Source organism: Bombus vancouverensis, chromosome 1, assembly GCF_051014615.1.
Source record: "Bombus vancouverensis nearcticus chromosome 1, iyBomVanc1_principal, whole genome shotgun sequence".
NCBI lineage: Eukaryota > Metazoa > Arthropoda > Insecta > Hymenoptera > Apidae > Bombus > Bombus vancouverensis.
The window spans coordinates 6,248,925-6,271,384 of record NC_134911.1 but is presented as its reverse complement, the minus strand read 5'-3'; the positions used below and the strand labels follow the sequence as shown (position 1 = coordinate 6,271,384).

The window sequence follows — 22,460 nt, the reverse complement described above, 5'->3', positions numbered from 1 at the left end:
AATGGCTTCCTGTAATATGCGAGTCAAGACAATTCAACTAAATTTTCCAACACTTTAAAAATAAACAATATCTCTAATTAAATTATTACAAAAAGCATTTTAGTTAGTTTATCGTTTTTTCTTATGAAAATTATGAACTTTTTGTTGCTGCTTTTTCATTAATTACGATTATTCGTAAATAGTAAGTAGATTTGGCACTAGATGTCATGAAGATCTATTTTTAATGTTGTCCCTGAATTGAATGTCCATTCCATTAGAATTAGAATCTTTTAAATAATTTTTTAAATCATAATCAAGATAAATTAAGTGGTGGAAATTATTTATTGGATTATATTACAGTTACGTATTTACAAAAATATATAAAATTACAATAAAAACAAATTTTCAGCTACAGCTAAGTTGATTAGAAAATTTTCTACCGCTGATGGTAGATTCTTTTCTTTCAGCGTTTGTGCTGATACCATTTTTCTTCCGTCAGGGCCTTGAACTACCGCCAATGATTTCAACTGATTCAACAGGTCTTGAGTTTTGTCATTTATCTCGGATATTATTTGGCTTTCTATGTAGGATTGGTTTTCGCTTAGTTGGATCATGAATAGAGCTATTTCTTTATGCGTTTTTGTCATTGTTAGGCTTTCTAGAAAAATTAATAGAATTAATATAATGTTTATTAAAGTAACGATATTTTAAATATCTTTCTTTACCTTTTGCATGTGATGCGACTGTAATCTCTCTAGCTGGAATATTTACAAGTAGATCAAATAAATCTGTTCTTGATGAAATGGAACTGTTTCTACAGCCAGCAATGTAGTGTGAAAGACCCTGAAAAATATTTAATTATTAGGGTTATAAGATAATTTTCAATAATGAAATGACAGCTTGTTCAACATACTTTTAGTTCTGCCAATTCATCATCGATTAGATCAATCCAAGGAAACAAATTATCAGTGACTTTACGATGCTTCATTAATGCAGGAAATATTCCAATCCATTTTAAAAGTTGTTCCAAGCTATGATGATAGACTACAATCCGTTTTTTCAAAAGAAGAGCAGTGTATATCAAGATTGTTTCCAATTCAAATGTTTTAATCATTTCTCTGACATTTGTGTTGTTTGTAAAGCAATGGCTATTAAAGTTATCAGAAACAAATGTTCCATTTTCTTGAGTAGAACATGATCCTTTTGTAAATACCGAGAGATATAACTGTAGTATTTCTGTTGGCTTGCCAGTCTTGCAATACATTTTGCTGAGGACTCTTGAAAGAACCTCATATTTCCTTGGATTAAAGTCTTTGGCAAACAAAACCAATGCAAATTGCTTTACCTGTTCCAAAGATAACTTTGAAGTATTTTTATTATATTCGTATATAATTATTGTAATGTTACCATTTAAAAAAAGCATGTAACTTACTTTTGGTAATTTATCCGAATCAAATACTTCACTACAGTGTATATAGAACCAATCGTATCTGTGTCTTGAGAATACAAATACTTGAGGGGAGTTGTGTTCTACTTCTAAGTTACATTTTCTTCCAACAACTGCTTTTTGAGATTCTGAAACGATTGGATAAGACCAGGTCCATAATATATCACCGTTGGAATCTTTCTCAATTATGCTACATGAGAGTAAATCCGTAAGAGGTGCCATTTCGAAATTATGTTGTCGACAGATGAATCCATCAAACTATGTTAAAACGAATAGATGCTAATTCGAACCGACAATTTTTATTGAAAAATGTTAATGTCATATTATTATTTACACTTAGATACAAGTGTTCATGCTATGTACTTATATAAAAATTGGTCTTGTCAAGTTTGACGTTTCGTGAGGTTATGTTTTACAAAAGGGGTGTGTTAATAAGACGCAAGCATAGACCGTCAAGTGCTGCCTTTTGCGGTAGAATATGAAAATACAAACATTTAAAAAAATTTAAATTGGCCAGTTTGCAATTTTGTAACTCAGTGAAAGGAAAGTTCTTTATTAGTAACGAAATTTGATTTACAGTGAATAGTGAATGTTTGTGGTGATTATAATGTTACTTTCATATCTAAATCGACTTTGGAGATTTAGGAGAAGAACATTAAAAGGTATATGAACTTTTTTTATTCAATCATTTAGTAATTTACTTATTTCATACGTATCATAATTTACATAACCTATATATCTTGGCGTCTAATATTCTGAACATAATTTTTGAATAATTATTTCGAATATTCGAATTTGTGTCATATTATGATTTTTATGTAGAAAATTCAGTGAGCAATCGGAAAATATATGTATCTAATCCTAATAATCTATTAGGTATATACGTATATATGTATATACTCTATTCTATGTACAAAAATATTAATAATGTTTTGCGAAAAGTTAACATTACGGGTATATATATATATCTCTTAATTATGTATCAATCCTATTCTATTGCTATAATTTATATAAGAATTAATAATAATAATCATATACTAAACACAAAACAATCACAGTAATGAAACTATTTTAGACAGAATTACTTCCTAAAGAATAGCAAATATACAGTAGCTTATACAATCGGAGTATATTAATCCCTAATATCATATCTGAGGGTATATCGATATAAATACAGACACGCTTATTAACTTCATTGGTACGAGCGTTTTACTCTCGTGCAATTCGAAACGCTAATATTTCCGGTTGGTTTCCAGGGTACATTAAGCGATCATTTTCAACGAGCAAATTGCCAGTTGACTGTCCGGCGCTTCTTTAAAGGGCTTCGTACCGTCTGGGGCAATGTACCTGTTTACTTGGTAAGTCAGCATTGTTTCATATCCAAACACGTCTATACCGAGTTGCTATAATAAATAAAATAATGATAAAATTAATATTCTTAAAATATTGACAAAATCCAGTATAAAATTAGTGATTAAAATCTACTGAAAAAGGTTAACTGGAAAGAAAAACTGAGGGAGGATGTGTGATTCTGATAACAGATACTTTTCACGAGAATTTTGAAATAATTTTAAAAGTTTGATTGATCTGAGTAAAATTTCCGAAACGTTGCTTTAAATATATGAAATAATATATTATTTGGAAAAAGTTAATAGAACAAAAAGGAGGGGGTGGAGATGATTCTGTTATTCCGTTAACCGTCGCTTCTGGCGGGAATTTGAAAAGAGTTCAAAAGTTAGATGGTCTAGAAGGAAAGTTAGAAGGAAAGAATAATAGGAGAGGAGATTAAGACGTTCGGAGATGCTCGATATAACATTAGCAATAATGTGTTAGCAATTATGTGATAGAAGTATGTCTCTTTCGTTACAATTTCGTTAAAGATTTTAAACTATAAGCTAGTGTCCTTTTTAATAAATTAATTGTATATTTAACATATTATTAATACCTGTGTTAATGGACTGGTGTTGGTGGTGAAAATCCCAGCATATTCTTTTCTCTTAGCCAATTGTAAACAATATTCTTCCATCTCTTTCATCAAAATTACATTTTCAGCTGGATTTAGGTCACTGCTTGTTGTCATCATAAAATTATGAATAATCTGACCCGTTCCTTTTGGCAATTTCCTTTCTCTAATGGGTGCTTCAAGATATTCTAAGAACTCGAAAACGATCGTTAATTTGGAATCAAGAATTAACTCAGGCTCGTCCCAGAGATCGAAATTTAATGCTACCCCGATCGTTCTGCCATGTTGTGACGATTTTACTGCGAAACTTAAATTCTTTTCTACCAATGGTTTCCAAAGTAACTCCATCATTATACGGTAATCTTCTTTTGCTATATCTTGCATTAACCACTGTTCTAAGTCTGCTTTGTTGTAGAAACTTTCTGTAATAATCCTGTGGAACAAAGAAATTATCTTTCTCTATGATAAAATTTATATATTTTAGATAACAGTACTATTTCTATACTTATTCATGGCCATCTGTTTCATTCTATAAGTATCACAAATGATTTTCATCTCTCTAATTTTATTTAAATAATAAATAAGTCTCCATTATGAATATGACAAATGATTGTATTTATATCTCAGATTGCTATCGCATAAACATGACTCTTCTCTGTACTAAATCTAAATTTTAGATTGTCTCCACATAAAAATGATAAATAATTCGCATCTCTATAATTTCACTTTTAGTGATTCATCTCTCGCTTGAAATTCCTCAGAAAAAAGATTTCAAATGTAAATTTAGCGAACTCTACGTACTCTGTCACATCCTCTTTATGAGAATCGTTCAACATCTCAAAGATATGTTCTTCCTCGTTAAGACCATTGTCAATCGGTTCGCCATCCGTGCTGGTTTTCATTCGGTTGAGCACCTCACCCAAATTCTTCGCCGTGATGAACTCTGTGATTCCTATCTCGTAACCTTGATCTTGTAGCTTTGTTACCGTGTAAATCGAGTTCAGGGAGTTTCCGCCAATCTCGTAGAAATTTGCATCGATCCTAACGTCTGCGCGGCTTCCTCCACCAATTACAGACGCCACCGTTGGAAACAGAACTTTTGCCTTTGCTAAGTCTGCTTCAGGTACGTCGGCGTAGTCGCAGTTCATGTATTGCTCATTCTCTATATATAATATTCATATAATTAATAATATATATTATTATTAACTCTGAATTCTTATCTTTGTTGTTATAATATATATTTGACCATTAATCGTTATCCACGGTTCATATGTGACCAAAATAATTCCTATCAGAATACTTAACATTACACATAAATAATTGAAATCCTTATTACATTAACGTTACATTATTTAAATGTTGCAACATTTGACAGTGCTTCTTGTAATAAAAAATATTTCACTTGAAGCGTATTTTCAAGTTCATTCTTACTTGAACCTCGAATAGGAGGTAATTTACAATTGATTATAATAATTTGATCATTGCAATGTGTACCGAAATTCAGATTATTTTATGTGGTAGATGTTTTGATAAAGTGAACAGATAAATTAAAAGTTATACAGGTACCGTTATTGAGATGAGAAGATTCGTATTGCTTGAGCAGTGTTTGGCGATCAGTTTTCCCGTTTGTTAAAAGAGGAATATTATCCACGATGATGACTCGTGGTAACATGTATACCGGTAGATTGGCTTGCAGAAACGTTTCAATTTTTACAGTGCAAGTGGACGAATCGTTTGTAACAGTTACGAAAGCAAGTAGTGCCTGAAAATTTGATATACAAACGATTGTATGTAATATTTTTTATGTATATGTAATTTCATATAATATTATTCTATGCATTATTTTATACCTCTGATTTTTTATTATGTTCGATACAACTATATTGTAATTGTATGAACTATGTTTTATGTTATATGTATAATCGTTATTCGATGCTTATTATTTGTACGATATCTATAATATAATATATAATAATATTATATCAGAGATATTAAAACAATTTTACTAATGATACCTGAGACAATTCACCGGGTTTGTAACAGAGGACAACCACTTCGTCGACACCAGGTGCCTTTGATACTGTTTTCTCCACTTCCGTGAGGTCTACACGGTGTCCCCTAACTTTAATTTGCGAGTCTACGCGTCCTTCGTACACGATCACTCCTTTCGATATTCTTGCATAATCTCCAGTGCAATAAATCCTCGAGTGTTCTGTTCAAACCGAAAATTAGATATTAACTTTTATATTATGCTAACAAAGCTTAAAACGAATTTTCGGTATAACAACACTTTTTCGCAAATCTTTCCATATAATAAACGTCAGTTGCTACGATGTTAGTTGATAGAATTCTACGTTTTTAGAGAAAGATCGTCTTTTCGATTAAATCTTTTCATACAAGTAATTTCATATAATTAAATCTTTTCTCGATAAGAAAAGAATCATCGCTTTGAGAATATAAATACCAAGTGTGTTCTGACCATAATGCACAGCGATGCGTCGAGATTGAAATCCCGGAAATGTTAAAAATGTTGATGCTGTACAATATTTTTTTACCTTTTTTTTTCTTTCCGTATTTCTCATCTCATTTCCATATCATCCATGGTAATCCATTCGATATAACTACACGTGGTTATCGATCACGTGTCACGTGTAATGAGACGCGTCGAGGATAAATAAATTTTCACTACAATGCGGTGATTCATGCCTATCGGCATGGGCAAAACAACAGGGGATTTCTACGGTGTTTGCGAGAATTATTTCCCTGGTGAAATAAGGTCGAACGTTATATTCTTAACGAGATTATGGTAGCCAGCTGGCAGAGAAAAAAAGAAGCAAGACAGAAGCTCGTGTGTACACTCCAAGATGCACGCTCGTAATTTGTTTCTCTTGTTTGCATCGAAAAAGTTGCGAATATCGATCAAATTATTATTTATTCTCATCTCTTATTTCGTTTTTCAAACTTCTTCAGTCCCTTTTATTTCTTTAGTTTTTAATCATTGTTCATTCTTTAGATTGAAATTTGATCGAAGAACTACGGAAACGAGAAAACTAAGAAAGATTGAAAAATAAGAAATAAGTAGAATTTTCTATAGTCGATAAATGGCTGAATCCAGATATAAATATAAGATTATAAATTCTCGAAATATAACGCGTTTATCTTTTTCTATCGGCATTTTATTCTTCTCTGATTTTTGTAATTTATATGTTGATATATCGACGAATTTTCATTTTCATATCTTTATCCTATTTGAGAAGATGCTAACGAAACGATTCCTTCCACTCTTCGAGGATTTGAAAACAATTCCAGATCATCTATTCGGTTTTTGGAAGCAACATTCTACGATAGAGCAAATTTATCGTTTAACTCGTAAAATCAGCCAAGATTTAGAAAAGAAAAAATACAGTTCTGCGGTACTTTTGGACATTCAGCAGGCGTTCGACAAAGTGTGGCATGAAAGACTTTTGTTCAAACTAAAGAAAATCCTACCACACACCCATTACTCCATCTTAAAATCATATCTAACCAATAGATGTTCATGATTTAAATACTTAGACGCTATAACCGCAACATTTCCAATAGAAGCTGGCATACCCCAAGGTAGTGTCCTCGGACTTCTGCTGTTCACCATCTACACTGCCGATTTACCAATTTTAACAGAGATAACCACAGCGACATTTGCTGATGATACAGCTTTATTAGTATCCCATTCAGACCCGATAATTGCCTCCTCAACTCTCCAGCGAGGTCTCGACTTTATGGAAAAGTGGTTCCACAAATGGCGCTTCAAAATAAATGAAAATAAATCCAATCATATAACCTTCACACTGCGGAAACAATCCTGCCAGCTGGTGACCATAAATAATATTCCAATTTCAAACACAGATTCAGTCAGATATCTGGGCATGATTCTGGACAGAGGAATGACATAGAAACGACACATCGTAGATAAATCCAAGCAACTTAAATTAAAATTAAAAAAATTCTACTGGCTCATCGGCAGACGTTGCAACTTAAGCGCGCAGAGTAAAATAATGCTATATGAAGTCGTATTAAAACATGTTTGGAGCTATGGGATCCAACTATGGGGAACCGCGAGTAATTTCAACATAGAAATTCTTCAACGATTCCAATCAAAAACTCTAAGATCCTTAATAGATGCACCTTGGTATGTTACCAACGAATACATCGTGACCTTAAGACACCTACAGTTAAAGAAGAAATATCCAAATTATTTATTATATTAATTTAATTATTATTAATTAATAATTAATTAATAATTATTTATTATTCACGTTATAGTACCACGCCAGAATAATTTACTTATAATTATCAATGAGAATTGATTGTAAACTACTTCCAAATAAAAAAAGAAAATCTTTATCATTGAATGGCACGCACGTAACACAAACAAGGCAAGTTAAATACCTAGGACTTCACTTAGACACACAACTTACATGGAAGCAACATACTAAATCAATTGTAGACAAAGTACGGATAAAAAGAAGACAAATGTACTGGTTAACTAGTCGAAGTTCTAAACTCAGCATAGAAAATAAAAGGAAACGATAATAAAACCAACTTGGACGTACGGAATACCACTATGGGGGACAGCAGCAATGAGTCACATAAATAAACTAGAGTCGCTACAATCAAAGATACTGAGAACAATAGCCAACGCCCCATGGTACGTCAGAAACGAGGATATACGCAAAGACTTAAAAATACCAATGGTCGAAGAAGAAATCGGCAGGTACGCAGAAAAATACAAGGGAAGAACGACAACACATCCAAACCAGCTGATTGCTGAAGCGAGCAAAACTCTCATAGAAAGAAGATTAAAAAGAAAACACCCCACTGACCTCGCTAAAGAAATAAAATAGTCAAACTCGAAGATGGTATCCCGCTGGGGGTAGCCATCCACATGTTATTTAGCAATTAAGTTAGACAAATTTATCAAATGTCCTGCTGGGCAAATTGCAAGAACAAATTAAATAATAATAATAAAAAAAAGGTATCTTTATCCTCATAGGAAAAAAATACCCTTTTCACCCGAGAGGCTATTTTCCGTCACCACGGTGTTCCGTGTGGCAACTTGAGAGGAGAATGAGAGGCAATAGCCCCTATTTATGCTAGATTTCGACCTCTCCAATTGACGAGAGCGCAGTATTGGTTCGTAAATAGATTTATTCTTTATATTGATTGTTATGAAGTGTGAAGTGTTACACTTTAAGATGGAGATGAAATATTTATGCTCAAATTCTTCCGAAACTATGATTCTGGCAATGTCTCTGACGTTAGGTCAGATTCGACGATCGTGGCACAAGTATTCTAGTTTCGTAAATTTAGAAGCTGCAAAAAAATGGATTTGAAAATTTGTTTAATTAATTCATACATTTTGTAAATAGCAAAAGAACGAAAGGCCACTTAACCAGCTGTGATTTATAAAAACTTTAGTAGACCAGTTGAGAGGAGATAATCGACAACCGCGAGATCGAGCTTCCACGTCGACTACTAACTGTGATGGAATTCGGTTAAATGGGAAGCTCCATGTAATTTTAACAGGAAGAAAAAAAGGATTGTAAGGTGTGTTCTTACCGAAACAAAGCAGGATAAAGACACGAAACAACTTATATAATTGCGATACAAGAATGCATCTGGTCAGATGTTTTATAAATTATCGTAAAAAAATGCAGAAAATATATTAAAAAAATGCTATGTTCGAAGATGTAAATATATATAGATTATTAAAATATAATGTTTTTTAAGTTAATTTTTGTATAAAATCATTTTATATTATCTACAATGCTGCTACGCCCGACCGAAAAGGCCGTCGATTGCAAAAGGTTGAAATGTTTATGAAGTAAACCGTGAAATTTTTACCTAGATCGATGGCATGAGGATTGTCCTGAAACTTGCGGGACTCACTGTCGCGGATGTACCCTGTTGCAAGGTTCTTTCCGGCGACTACCAGTTCTCCGACTTCGCCCTGCGGTACCAGCCGCATCTCTTTGTTCACGATATAAATAACGCAATTGTCCAACGGCTTGCCTGTAATCAAAAATCCGTTCCACTCTACTAATCTGTTTTCGAAGTTTGAATTTATCGATTGAAAACTTGCGAAATTTGCAAATTATTTCAGTACCGTGAACAGTTATTCGAATTTATTGTTCATACGGTTAGGTAACTAGTTGTTTGGAAAATTCTATTTCTATAATTATTGCTATTCGTCTCGTATTCGATTATCATACTTTGTTTTTAAAAAAGTAGCAATTTCCCAATTACCAATTGGCACTTTCTGCGTATTCTGTAGTTGCTTCCGATTGGTCAACAGATGATAGGTAACGTCTCCCATGATCTCCGTGCTTCCATAGAAATTCGCCAAGATTTTACTATCGTCGCCGAAAGTTGCAAAGAATTGATCCGCCAGCGAAACTGGCAACATTTCTCCAGAGCATACCCAAAGTCTTAGAGAACGTAGCACGCTGTCCTTGTTCTGAAACCAGTCAATGGTGTTAAGGCAATACTTGCTAACTGATATGATCAATCTCCGTCATTTAAAGCGTATTGAAGGCAATCTTAAAGCATGTTAATTGTTTAATCAAGCATCAATCCAAGGGCAATGTTAATACGTGGTTCGTGTCTTAATCATCGAGTCTTAACTGCTATTTGATCATAAATTAGTTCTATATTTATCCTCGATTGGTATTATTAAGTCTTAATAGATTGAGTTACGATCGAACAATTGAAAAGCTTCCGCGTCGGTGATTTCGATGACCTTGAGTTATACTTGGGTTGTTAACACAATTGGGTTACTTAATCGTGGAATATTCGACTTTAATGTATTAATACAGGCGATTAATGGTTTATATCTTGTAAAACATAGGATCTAATTTATTATGAAATACGACGATTATTATGAAAAGACGATTAATTTATATACACGTATATAACGAAATAATGTATTTTAAAACAGACTGACTTGGGGAAGTGATTGGCTTCAGAAATTTTCCTACTACGTCATGTTCACATAAGAAAGATCATTTGGATCGACACTTGATTATAAATACACCGAGTCAATTACTTGAACTCGGTCAGTTAGATATTAGGTTGTCCGAAAAGTTTCTTTCGTTTCATAAGGTGATAGTAGATGAACAACAATTTGTGTTTTATATTATTTTATTGAATCAGGTGTGATCCATTTCGTTCTTTCTCTATTATTACGTTCGTGGATAATTCAATAAACTAATATAAAACAAAAAACATTGTGCGTGTATTATTTCCTTATAAGACGAGAGAAACATTTCGGACAACCTAATACTTAGATACATAGAAAAACATAGAAATACGCGAATTTGTAAAATATTTTATACATTTTACAGATCGAATAGATAGGCACACGAGCGTTGTCTGGAAACTAATGCTCGTTTTGAAATAACAACGATACAAATGCATCTTGAAATGTCTTCTTCGTCTGTGATTTTATTATATGTACTCAGTTATTTTCTAATACAATTACCAGCCCTATTTCAATATTTATCGTAACGTGGCGCGAGTTTTTGTATAACTTTGTCATACGTTTCCACCGTCGCTTCACATAACCATCTTCTTACGCAATCTTTTAAATCATCGTTTCTCGCGAAGCATTATCGAATAAACAACTCTAAGTTTTGCAAAAAAAAGAAACTGCAATGAATATCATTTGCAATGAAATCGCAGACACGTTCTCGAGCTCGTCTGTAAATAGAGACGGCCAGCCTGAATGTTTACTATCAACTACAGTTTCTCTGTCCCTATTGAATTTCCACACTTCTTATTCGATAACTCATCCATAACTCCGTTATCGTGAATTGCTGTAATTCGGCGGTGAATGCCTTTTGGAAGAATTTTTACAGCTTTCGAGAAGCGCAAAAGCGTCATCAGCGGGATCTTTAACGATAGAACTACCGATAGTTAACACAGAGCTGTTTCTACCAAAACCAGTCAAAATGACTGGTCTTTAAAAAATACGTAATAATAGAATATCTTCATATTTATTGATTTATTACTTTCTTACAGAAGCAGTTCCATGTTATGTAGTACATTTTTGGTATTATCAATCCACCTGGGACTAAGGGACTAAACGGAGGGTTGACACATTTATAAAATTGTAGAACCAGTCGTTTCGACTGTTGCGGTATTTCTAGCGATCGATCCGGAATTTTCCTGATAACTGATATCATCATATCGAATGATACGCAGTAAAAGTTGTAAAACCGCATGGGAAGTTGTACAAAACTTTTACGCTTTGACAAGTACCAGTCATTTTGACCGGTGTTGGTATTAGTAGTCTTGATACAAAATTATTTCGATTTTGAATACATAAAAAACAAAATAAAATTCATTATATCATTCTTTTAGTTATCGTTGCGAAAGTTATTAAATCATCGCGGAAAAGAAACTATAACATAAAGTAGAAATTTGAAAATAAAATTGTAAAACCAGTCGATTTGACTGGCGTGATAGTTCTAGTGTTAACTCGCGTCGTCATTTTAAACGTACGATACAGCGACAATATTATTAAAATAGGCAAACAGGAAACTTTGCACGACTTATGTCAATACATGAATGAAGCTAGGTGATCTTCTATAAGTACATCCCATCGTTTAACACGGCTTCTACATTTAAACTGGTAGTACTTTCTGCACTAACCTCGTACAATCTGAACGATTAAGTTAATCTGCGTCGGTTAATCAATTTTCATGCTTTTATCCCCGTCGTTAGATTATCCTTTTTTTTTCTTCTTTTTCTCGTAATAATGAATATGAGAAACGATGGTGAAACACACGGATTTCGACGTAACGTTTGCCATTCGTGAATAGCGGATCTAATGCATAAAGATTGCGTCTATTGAAAGGGACGTGTTGGTATCTGGAACGTTAATCTGTTGAAGGTGCTTAGAAATAGCTTGATACAGAAGCACTTAACAATGTTTACGTCATTTATATCTGTAATCGAAACACAAGTGGGAAGCCTATTTATCATACAAGATCTACGATTTACAATCTACGTTCTATGATCTATAATCTATGATCTACGATCTGAGAACCTGAGCGCGTGGTTATTATTTCTGATTATTATCTTACCCGTAGATTCAAGTACATCAGCATAGAGTACAGTAGCGATGGGACCAGCACCAATCGTTGAATCTGAAATAATTGTCGTAGACAAAGTTTATAGAATACGTCGCAGAATAAAAATCTTTTTAACGGTAAATGAAAATAATTTTTCAAATATACCATATAATGTTCAAAGTTTGTCGTATGACGGAAAGATTCGAAATTAAAAAATGAGATTTCTTTCCTCTTTTTTCTCCTTTTCTCAAAGATTTTTCTTTTCCGTGAATTTCTTTGTCTCCTTTACTTCTGTTCTTTTTTTTTTTTTTATAGATAACAAATTTCCAACTATTTTGTCTTAGACATAACCGTAGGTGCTTACCTTGTACTTTTCTAATACCGAGACGAATCTCTCTGGATCCCTGGTAATATGTTTGGAGACAATTACTATGGTTCTTCCTTGCAACAAAGGTCCCCAAATTTCTGACACGCTATCCACGAAGGTCAAAGATGTTTTAAAAATACAATGTTGCTCGTCGGTGGCATAAGGCAGCTCGCGCCATTGCCATTGTAGTCGGTTTAACACAGCCGCGTGCGGCAAAAGCACTCCTTCAATCATGAAATCAAGAAAAATAGAAAGCCGTAAAAACGAAATGTAAGAACAAGATGGGAAAAGTAAGGAAGAAACAAGAAGAAAAAATAATAATTCCAATGTTACGTAATTACTATAATGTACTATAATTCTTCACATCGACGTACAAGGCTGGCTAACGTATTTTTTTGTATAGTTCATTATATTTATTGCGTTATTAGGCTGTGGATATTTATACAAATTATACAAGTATTATATCTATACTATTATGCAAGTATTACACAAACCACTATATTTTGGATATTTTATATATTCTTTCATGTTACGTGCATTCCGTGCAACCCTCCATTTTCACATTTTCTATAAGTAAACGCATAGAAATCCGCGTTCTAATTATTATATACGTAAAATATGAAATTTGTCACTATTATATATAAACAAATGAACAGTACCCTTCGGCGTGCCCGTGCTTCCAGAAGTATACAAAACGATAGCAGTGCTTTCAGGGTCCTCGTTATACTCCAAATCCTCTTTCTCCTCAGCTTCAGATTGTTTCAACAACTGTTCATACGTTATCGTATTTGTTCCCTCGTAAATCGATGCATCCGCTTAAAAAAGATATATTTATATATAAGATATATAATTTTATAACATAATAGAACTTTATATATATAAAGATTTTTGTAAGATTATATATAAGGAAAGATCCTTAAAAAGGACAGTGACAATTTCCCGGTTCTGCCGGTATCGATAAAGTTCTTAATTAGAATTTCGATGCGGCCCTCGGCTAAACAGCTGAACTATTTACGCGGAGAAACGGGCGAATAAATACGATAAATGTCAATGAAACCGTGGCCGCGTTAAGCTTGCGGAAATTGTGACTTGTAGTCAGAGAAAATCGAACGTTCGTAGGAGCGGTTCTTTGTCGACCTTAAAAATCCAGCACGCCAATCTGCATAGATAGCAAGGTCCTTCCGTTTACTGCTCGAAGGAAAAATCGTTTTACAGCGTAATACTCTCTAGCAGATCTAGTTCGACACACATCTTTTTCTCTCACGTTTTACTTTGCTTCGTTTCCTTTCTTTTTGCTTCTCTTTTTTACTCGGATATTTGTACAACTACCGCGAAACATAGTGTAATTAGGAAAGACAAAGAAACAGGATCTTTTCTCTTTCTTTTTCTTCGTAACCCTGGCGAGAACACAATGTGTTTCGAAACGTACAGCGTAGATTTCTCTTTGGGAGAAATTTTTGTTAAACCAAGTCACCGATCGACACGTTCCACCGTGCATCTACTGGAGAATAGTTCGATGCAAATAACACGAAGTTTTTAAAGCAAATTAATGTGTTATTTGTGTCACGCAGAAACCAAGAAGCAATCGCTTGATCTTGAAAAAATCGATTAGCTTACGCCCGTTTAATAAACCGTGGAAATTAGTAATTGAGTCATTAAATAATCATCTGGGTATTTTGCCATTTGCAACTACTATGAGAGTGAAACTATGAGAGTAATCAAAAAAGATAAAGAAACGTGATTTCTTTTTCTGCTAACATTAGCAAACAGAGTGTCTTTGAATGAATGATACAAAATATAAATACAAATATAGCTATAAATACAGCTATAAATACAAATTTATTCACACTTCGTTTCGGCTATGTACATAGTTGTTAGTGCTATCAGAAAAATATGCTTACAGCGAAGGATTAATCGAAAACTAGGTGTAATTTTAGATCGCTAAACGGAGTGGCAGTAGATACATATCGCGGAACATCGAAAATACTGAAACCGGTTTAGTAGATCAACAGCCTGTTTATGGAGAGGAGGAAGACAAGTGAGCAAGTGTTATCGTATTTACCTCCTTGTTCTATCACCACTGCGAAAGGTTTTGCTTCTTGCAGAACATGTTTCACCCTGGCCATCGGAAACTCTGCGTCCAAGGGCAGATACGCCATACCGGCCTTCAATATGGCAACTAACACTGTTGGCAGTCGATGCGATGGCTTCATACATACTGCTACGAATGATTTCGATAAATTGTCTGGCTTTTCCAATTTTTGGAATACTCTGGCGAATTTGTTAGTCAGCTCGTTCAACTCATCGTAAAGCATAGTATACTCGTGTCCATCGTCATCTGCGTTGCAAAATAAAAGTATAATACGTGTAATGGTGCAATGGTATTTCGTGTTTGTCTGAATTTAAAACCGCTCGATTTTAGATTCGAATCTCAGGATGTAATCTTAGGCGGATAGATTTAGGCGGAGAATTTGTTACATTTCATGTTTGATTAAAATCCAAAGCATTCGATTATTGTCGGTTGAACGGTTCTAAGATGTTTGGATAGACGCAACGAGGATAAATAGGAAAATATTTATTCGCGCGTAAATCCAACTAATTGTATTATATAAATATAACAATTATTATAAAGTAAATTCAATTGAATTTGATATAAGAATTTTCTCTATTTATATGCTCGTTATTATAGGATTTTCTCCCTCTATGGTGGAACTATTCAATTTTCGTAAATTAGATTATGTACGTTTAACGACGAATACTTATAATTCTCAATGAGAATTGATCGTAAAATTCTTCCAAATAAAAAAAAAAAATCTTTTCGAGACGTTATCTAACTTTATGGAATTTTCAAATTGCGAAACGATCGTGTTAGTATGTCAGAAATTTTTCTACTTGTTTCTTTCACCCAGTCACCTGTTTGTATTTTCCTTTTTTATTTCTTTTTTACTTCTTCTTTTATTTCCCGTTAAGAATATCAATGACAAGTACCTTCATAGCGGATTGCCAGCTGGCTGGAATAATTTGCCGCCGCTTGACTGAATAATTTATGAAGTAAATCCTTCTCCTTGCCGGCGTTGCTGATCTGTCGGCCTTTTAACACCGACTGTTGCAGAATAGTGCCCATCTGTGGGTGTAAATTTTATGATTTTCAATCGACTCTCAATATTTAACGAATCTTTGCTAGTTGTTACTCTAAGCAACTTTACTTTTTACTAATAAAACTCTTTTCTAGAAAAAATTCCAGAAAAAGATCTTTTCTAAAGTAAAAGTTCGTTATCTTCCTTTACGTGACGACGGTGAAGAGAGAATGCTGGAGAAATAGTATAGCTTTCAATAATTATTTTTTTACAGTTTCTATAATTTCTAATGATAGATAAATTTACATTTGGAGGAATTACTTTCACCATTTCAGAATGAAAATTCTTACAAAATATCCATGTAAATTTCTACTTCCATGAATGCAACTAAAAGAATGAAACTTAAATAGACATTTGTTTTACCTAGTAGATTACTATATGTTCGATATTTTATGTATTCTGCGTATTACGTGCATTCGCAAGTATTTTTGCAACTCTCAATTTTCCATAAATACATCAACGTTCACATTCAGAGTTATAATATGGACGTAATGCATGCTTTACCGGTTAATGGGAAGAGACGGAGAGTCTGGTGAGTCGTTCAGGATTAAAAATGTTCATCAGAGCTATTATCTGTGATTCATCGATAGCTACGAGAATTTGAAATTCCGAACGACAAATGGAACGTGCTAGATTAAGTTCAGTCGTGGAAAACTTGCAGATGTTTCCTCAATTATCCGATAATTGTAAAAAAATTCCTAACAACAGGAAACAGAAAGTCGGAAAAGCGTCTGGCCGATAGCGCGAAGCGATTAATAGTTGCGATTCTCCAGATTCTAAATCAGCAAACCTTCTTGTCTATTTCAGTTCTTATTCTAACGAACTTATTTTGCTGCCTTCTAGACGGTAGCCCGCTAAGATTATTGTTCCTATTATTATCGCAAAACTGACAGTAATAACGGGTGGTCTGTTCTATTCTACGTAAGAAAATAAGTCGGAAATATGCAACACAATTTTCCCATATGACGTTTTGTTCCTGAGAATATCGAGTTTGAATATTTATCAGGTATATTTATACCTGGTTAAGTATCGACATGAGTAAACAGTCAACAGGAGGTTATTATACAAAAATGAGTCAAGAGTGTATAAATAATATTTTTCCGTTCAAAACCTCGTTTTTAAGTAAACAATGTTGGAATATGCTTAGTTAACACTTAGCCAACCGAATAGAGAGATCTCTTCTCTGCAAAGAACATTACTGTGTAACCGAACGGGGAGATCTGCCTTTTTGACTTTAGCAAAGCGTTTTCTTTTTTTTTGTTGTTGTTGTTATTATCAGTTATTGTTTACCTGGAATCGTTCATAATTAATTGCGCCATATATAAAGCACAGTATATAATAAAATACACCAATTTAGTGGTGTTAAAATTAATTAAAGAGTTACGCTATTGGTAAATCGAACGATACCACACTGTAAAAAAATATTAAAATGCATTATGAATTTTTAATTTCACTCTCAGTTGTGTCATTTATCTTTAGTTATTTTTAATGCTTTTAATTTTACCTATATTTTTTTATACTTCTAATATACAGGGTGGTTGGTAACTGGTGGTACAAGCGGAAAGGGGGTGATTCTACGCGAAAAAAGAAGTCGAAAATATGGAATAAAAATTGTTTTTTTTTTTAATTTTTCCATCGAGACAAAGATCTACAATGAGATCCGTTATAACGAGACGCGATAAAGTGCACGCGTACCGAGCGAAATTCAAAGTCGATTTTCTCGAAAACAAAGCCTCAAACGAAAAATTTGTATTCTATATTTTCGACTTCTTTTTTCGCGTAGAATCACCCCCTTTCCGCTCGTACCACCAGTTACCAACCACCCTGTATACTTCTAATTTGATGTTTTGTGTAAACAATATGTGAAATCGTTAAATATACCGTAAAATATAATTAATCACTTAAATAATTTTTAGACTTCTTTGTTTTTTAACTAGTACGCGGTGGAAACATATAGCTAGGTTGGCTAAGTGTTAACTCCGATCTGATACATATAGCCATTTTGAAAACTATTTTTTTCGAAAGCAAAGCATCTCGTGAAGAAAATGTATCCTACATTTTTTGTTTATTTTCACGTATAGATTAAGTTTGTAACGAATTACAATAATAGTCCTGTCGATTATTTACTCTCGTTCAGTTCGAAATTAGCCAAATTTGAACGTGTCAAATTTTCACGCTCGATGTTTTTGGAAACGAAGCGTCATATGAAAATATTTTGTTCTATTATATATTTCCGCCTTATTTTTCCCCGTACAATCGTCTGTATCCAATTGTATCATCAGTTACGGACCATCCTATATAATGCAAGACATAAACGGTTAACAAAAATTAACATTTATTGCGTTAATATAATAATATATCAATCAAAATAAAAATCTATAGAGTTTTCCCATTTTTGTTTGTTAATTAGTACAATAGAAAACTAGGGTCAAAGCTGAACTCTACGATTAAGAAAGGAACACGTGCTATTTCGCTACTGATATTTTAGAAATCATGATTAGTATTTTTTTTTTTTTTTAGAAAACACCAAGATGTTATCAAACACGGAATCTATTATTATCTTACACGTGAGTTGGTAAGAATGAAGTAATCTGTGCTAGGTTACCCCACTCACCGATTTCGTCACGTTGGTAGAATAAAGAAAATTAATAATTAACTGATCGTATTCAGTAGCGACGGTAAATTTGTAGCCTCCGCTGTTACAAAATAATTCAGTTGTACGTGTGAAAGTGCTTTAGTCAATCAATTTGATGCACGGATCGACTCGAAACGAGAAGGTAGAACGTTCTACTCCGATAATTAAACAGCGACAATTAACAATTTTAGGGGAATGTGTCTTTGAAGCGTTTTAGATTTTTGGCTACAGGTTTTAAATTTTTAGATTGTAGATTACTGATTATAGGTGTATTGGTACGTATCTCTCACTATGAATTTCCTTTGAGCTATCGAAGTAGATTTTTTAAATAACTTTTTTTCCTTAGTTTTCGTCGATGTAGTTTCGTCCTTCTGTTTCCAATATTTTGAAACATTTCGTCTCTTCTCTAACAAGTTTTCCTACTAGTTTTTTTTTCTAAATCGATAGTTAATCGTAATTCATAAAAATACTTGATTAATCTATTTTTTAATAACTTTAAATAAATTTTTTCACACAATACCTTCGTTATTCTTACCAATCTTTGTGAATATTTCTTCCACTTCCAATTCTTTTGCGCTCTTGTAAGTTATTATGCTGATCGAGCAAATAAATATTTGAGAAAGATTCCTGTCATTAAAAAGTTAGAATCGATTCTATAATATATCAATAAATTCTGCAAGACCAAAGCCACTCAATTTGTGTGTATGTATATTGTACCAAAGGTATTTTGTAACCTTCTTATTTGTATCCTTTATACCAGCTGCTTGCTTTCAACTGCCAATTTTCTGAATTAAGATTAATTTCTATATCGTGAAGTTGACTTTCACCGATCGTTGCAAATGACCTACGCCGTTACCTCTCAGTAGCAATTTTCTACGTCCTGATTTCGTTGTTTTAACATTTGCATCGTAATTTTCTGCGTTTTTATCTTACACGTTGAAAACTGAATGTAAAGATTAATATAATGATTAAAAAAAAAAAAAAGGAAGACTGTCGTCAAAGTGCAACTAGTCGAAAACGTGACTGTTATAGTTTTCCCGGTGATATCGCAAGTGACGATACGACAGAGAAACGCGTGAAACGCTTATATAAGTCTGCTAGATTTTGTAATAACTAGAAAGAAACGAGAAGTTGTTCCAGCGATTGAAAGTATCTGACTATATTTCATGATTTATTATGTTCAGGAATCTAGGTTTTTTGTTATCAATTTTTGGTGTCAAAAGTATCGAAAGTACGCAAACATATTGAAGCAAATAGTTGGCAACTATTATTAATTTTTAATTCGACTGATATCGTTGGACTTTAAGCGATGCGTAAGATCTTGCATTTTATTATTTCGTTTTAGATTATCCTTTTTAATTTGTACTGTTATATTTTACACGATAAAGATGGTTAGTGTTATATAATCAAGTAAAATACAAATTCAAACGATATAATATAAAATCACGTAATTTTTGACCGTAAATTCGTAACTCGTAATTTCTATTGTAGCAAAGGAAACTTTAATGTCAATGCTTTAAAACATTTTATTAATAATCTACAATGCATAATTATAGTGTTACGGTATAATTGGAGGTTTACAGCAGATCCTATAAAATAAGTGGTTAAGGTATTGACATTTATTTGACGTTAAGTGGATAGTAATCGAATCTGGAAACGTTGATTGAACGATAATCGTTTATGTGATTTTCAATCAAATGATCAGTTGAAATGAAATTGCTAGTGAAAGAAAAACGTTTCATGTAGTGTCTATAAGAATAAAATGATATTCGGGAACTTCGGGAAATGTTAAATTTTGTCTACTTTAGTTATCGATAAATATTATTAATATTGAAATATTGCCTGTAATATCGCTAAGACAACGATGACACAAATTTAATTAAACGCAGACTGATTTTACAACACCTACATTGATTTCAAGTAATATTTTTTCTTTAAAAATTCATTTTGTCGACATATTTTTGTCAGACTTATTAATTTTCTTAATAGATTTCTCTGTAAGATTTTCAGGATTCGTATAATTTTTTCCGATTCATTATTATCATACTTTAAATACTTAAGGGCCTAATTACTTTAATCGTGAGTGAATGACCAATTTATTTCATGTTATTCTCTTCAGTCTACTAGAACGATGTTTTAACACTACTACATATATCCTGAGATATCAGTGATTCACAAAAAAAAAAGAGAAAAATAAAAATATAAATTTCTCTAAATCTTCTTATAATTTTAAATTATTGTTATTATACGAAACCAAGAATTAAAAACGAATGGAAATATATTGTGAACTGGTTTCTCCAGATCTTGTTACGCTTCTAAATTAGTATTAAACTGGTATTAAATAAATTCTAAATTGGTATTAAACTAAACCGAGAATTAAAAAAGGACCAAAGTAATTGTAGACTCATTTTTCCAGATCTTTTTATGTTTCTCAACTGTTAGTATTAAGCTAAAGCAAGAATCAAAAACGAACCAAAACAATTGCTCCATCCTCCTATCATTTCCCATGACTAATTGCCAACTTTCACTAGACTTTGCACATTCATTCTCATAGGAAAATTGACCTAAACGTACATGTATTTACGTTTATACAAGTGGTTTGCTACGATGTTTTCCATGAAACATCGTTTATACGATGCGACTGACTAATTCACCGTAGAACAAGATGCAGTTTTTCGCGTTCGCTCACCTCAGAACTGCTGTCTCACGTGGTTTGACCTTTTCGCGTCTCGTCTTTGATATCGTACCTGTTCTTCGTCAGAGATCCGGCGACCAACTCGACCAAAACTCGGACAGGTGCTCGATATTATTAAAGAACCAGCAGCAGTACACTTGAAACTTCGATAGAATTTAGGACTTTCACTCTTGCCCGCTTGACTTCTCAACGAGAGTTCACGTTATCGTTAGATATGTTCGTAGATAGGATAATATTTGACGGATTCTTCGAATTCCCCAAGATTCTGTTCTTTTTTCTTTTTCTTACTGAGTCTTCCACGTATTCACACTTTCTTACTAATTGTAAGCTCTTATCTTCTCTGTTTAGTGGCGACGTTTTCCTTATTTCTTCCTCCCGCTGGAAATTTTCGTAATGTTTGTTCGTCACGATTCTTCTTCTTCTTTTTGATTTGTCACGTATTTTGAAATTGTTGAACGTATATCTTCGACTTTTCTGTCTCCTTTTAGTTTCAGATCGTTCTTCTTCTCTTCTAACGAGATTATTCCTTTACGTAGTTTTCACGGTATTACAGCAGTGTTTTCCACGTATGTTACGTTTCACTTTTCTGTATTTCTCTACTTACGATTGTTCTCCCATTCGTGGTTATTCTTCCTTTCTCTTTACAATTTTCCCGCTTTTTTCCTTCCTTGTTACGCACGACCACTTGTTTTCTCTTTCTTCTTTCTCTTCGTTTCACGATTGTCTATTATATCTGAATGAAAACGATAGAAAATATATGTTACTTTAATATCTTCTGGCCAATAAAATCGATTGAATACCGATCTAAAATAATATCCTCTGCCTTAATATGCCCTTGTTAAATGCCGATTTAAATTTTAGTTTAGTTTTATTTAGTTAATTCTTAGTTTATAAACTTGTATTTTAAAACACACGTCGTTTAGTAACGGAGATGGACGGTTGATACACTTGTTGCACTTGAAAATTCGTGAGGGTACACTGATTGAGAGAGTGGTACTGGTTCGGGTGGCGGTAACTCAATGACCTTATATGGGGCTCGATCATCACCGGTCCGATTACTCGGTGAGAATGTCTCCTCCCGTTGATGTTGCATGTGCTTTTATATAGAACCGGTTACGAGGACC

General features: G+C 33.2%; 2 protein-coding genes across 4 annotated transcripts; both read right to left on the bottom strand.

Annotated features, from left to right (window-relative positions):
- Window positions 1–302: 302 nt before the first annotated feature.
- LOC117160620 (putative DENN domain-containing protein 10 B) lies at window positions 303–1,841 on the bottom strand. 2 transcript variants are annotated; one of them, XM_033341487.2, is made up of 4 exons: window positions 1,412–1,841; window positions 893–1,339; window positions 705–822; window positions 303–637 (listed from the first exon to the last, which is right to left on the bottom strand). In XM_033341487.2, the coding sequence occupies exons 1-4, from the start codon at window positions 1,646–1,648 to the stop codon at window positions 366–368; spliced, it is 1,074 nt and encodes a 357-aa protein (XP_033197378.1). In that variant the 5' UTR covers window positions 1,649–1,841; the 3' UTR covers window positions 303–365. The 2 variants fall into 2 exon arrangements, with proteins under 2 accessions (XP_033197378.1, XP_033197380.1); XM_033341489.2 differs by having other exon boundaries at window positions 893–1,324; window positions 1,412–1,838.
- A 768-nt stretch (window positions 1,842–2,609) lies between these two features.
- e (nonribosomal peptide synthetase ebony) lies at window positions 2,610–22,420 on the bottom strand. Of its 2 annotated transcripts, none has more exons than XM_033341486.2 (13): window positions 21,331–22,420; window positions 15,858–15,993; window positions 14,932–15,207; window positions 13,529–13,684; window positions 12,867–13,093; window positions 12,515–12,577; window positions 9,675–9,885; window positions 9,273–9,440; window positions 5,405–5,601; window positions 4,956–5,151; window positions 4,191–4,551; window positions 3,372–3,822; window positions 2,610–2,829 (listed from the first exon to the last, which is right to left on the bottom strand). In XM_033341486.2, the coding sequence occupies exons 2-13, from the start codon at window positions 15,991–15,993 to the stop codon at window positions 2,689–2,691; spliced, it is 2,583 nt and encodes an 860-aa protein (XP_033197377.2). In that variant the 5' UTR covers window positions 21,331–22,420; the 3' UTR covers window positions 2,610–2,688. The 2 variants fall into 2 exon arrangements, with proteins under 2 accessions (XP_033197377.2, XP_076478812.1); XM_076622697.1 differs by having other exon boundaries at window positions 21,389–22,420.
- Window positions 22,421–22,460: the final 40 nt, after the last annotated feature.

What these genes read in the sequence shown, in the direction of transcription:
- LOC117160620 (XM_033341487.2), bottom strand. Translation starts at nt 1,648, where the DNA reads ATGGCACCTCTTACGGATTTACTCTCATGTAGCATAATTGAGAAAGAT. An exon ending in ATGAATTGGCAGAACTAAAA is followed by an intron (nt 823 to 892) that starts GTATGTTGAACA and finishes AATATTTTTCAG; the next exon opens with GGTCTTTCACACTACATTGC. An exon ending in AGTCGCATCACATGCAAAAG is followed by an intron (nt 638 to 704) that starts GTAAAGAAAGAT and finishes TAATTTTTCTAG; the next exon opens with AAAGCCTAACAATGACAAAA.
- e (XM_033341486.2), bottom strand. Translation starts at nt 15,993, where the DNA reads ATGGGCACTATTCTGCAACAGTCGGTGTTAAAAGGCCGACAGATCAGC. An exon ending in GCTGGCAATCCGCTATGAAG is followed by an intron (nt 15,208 to 15,857) that starts GTACTTGTCATT and finishes TTTGCAACGCAG; the next exon opens with ATGACGATGGACACGAGTAT. An exon ending in ACACCAGTCCATTAACACAG is followed by an intron (nt 2,830 to 3,371) that starts GTATTAATAATA and finishes TATTTATTATAG; the next exon opens with CAACTCGGTATAGACGTGTT.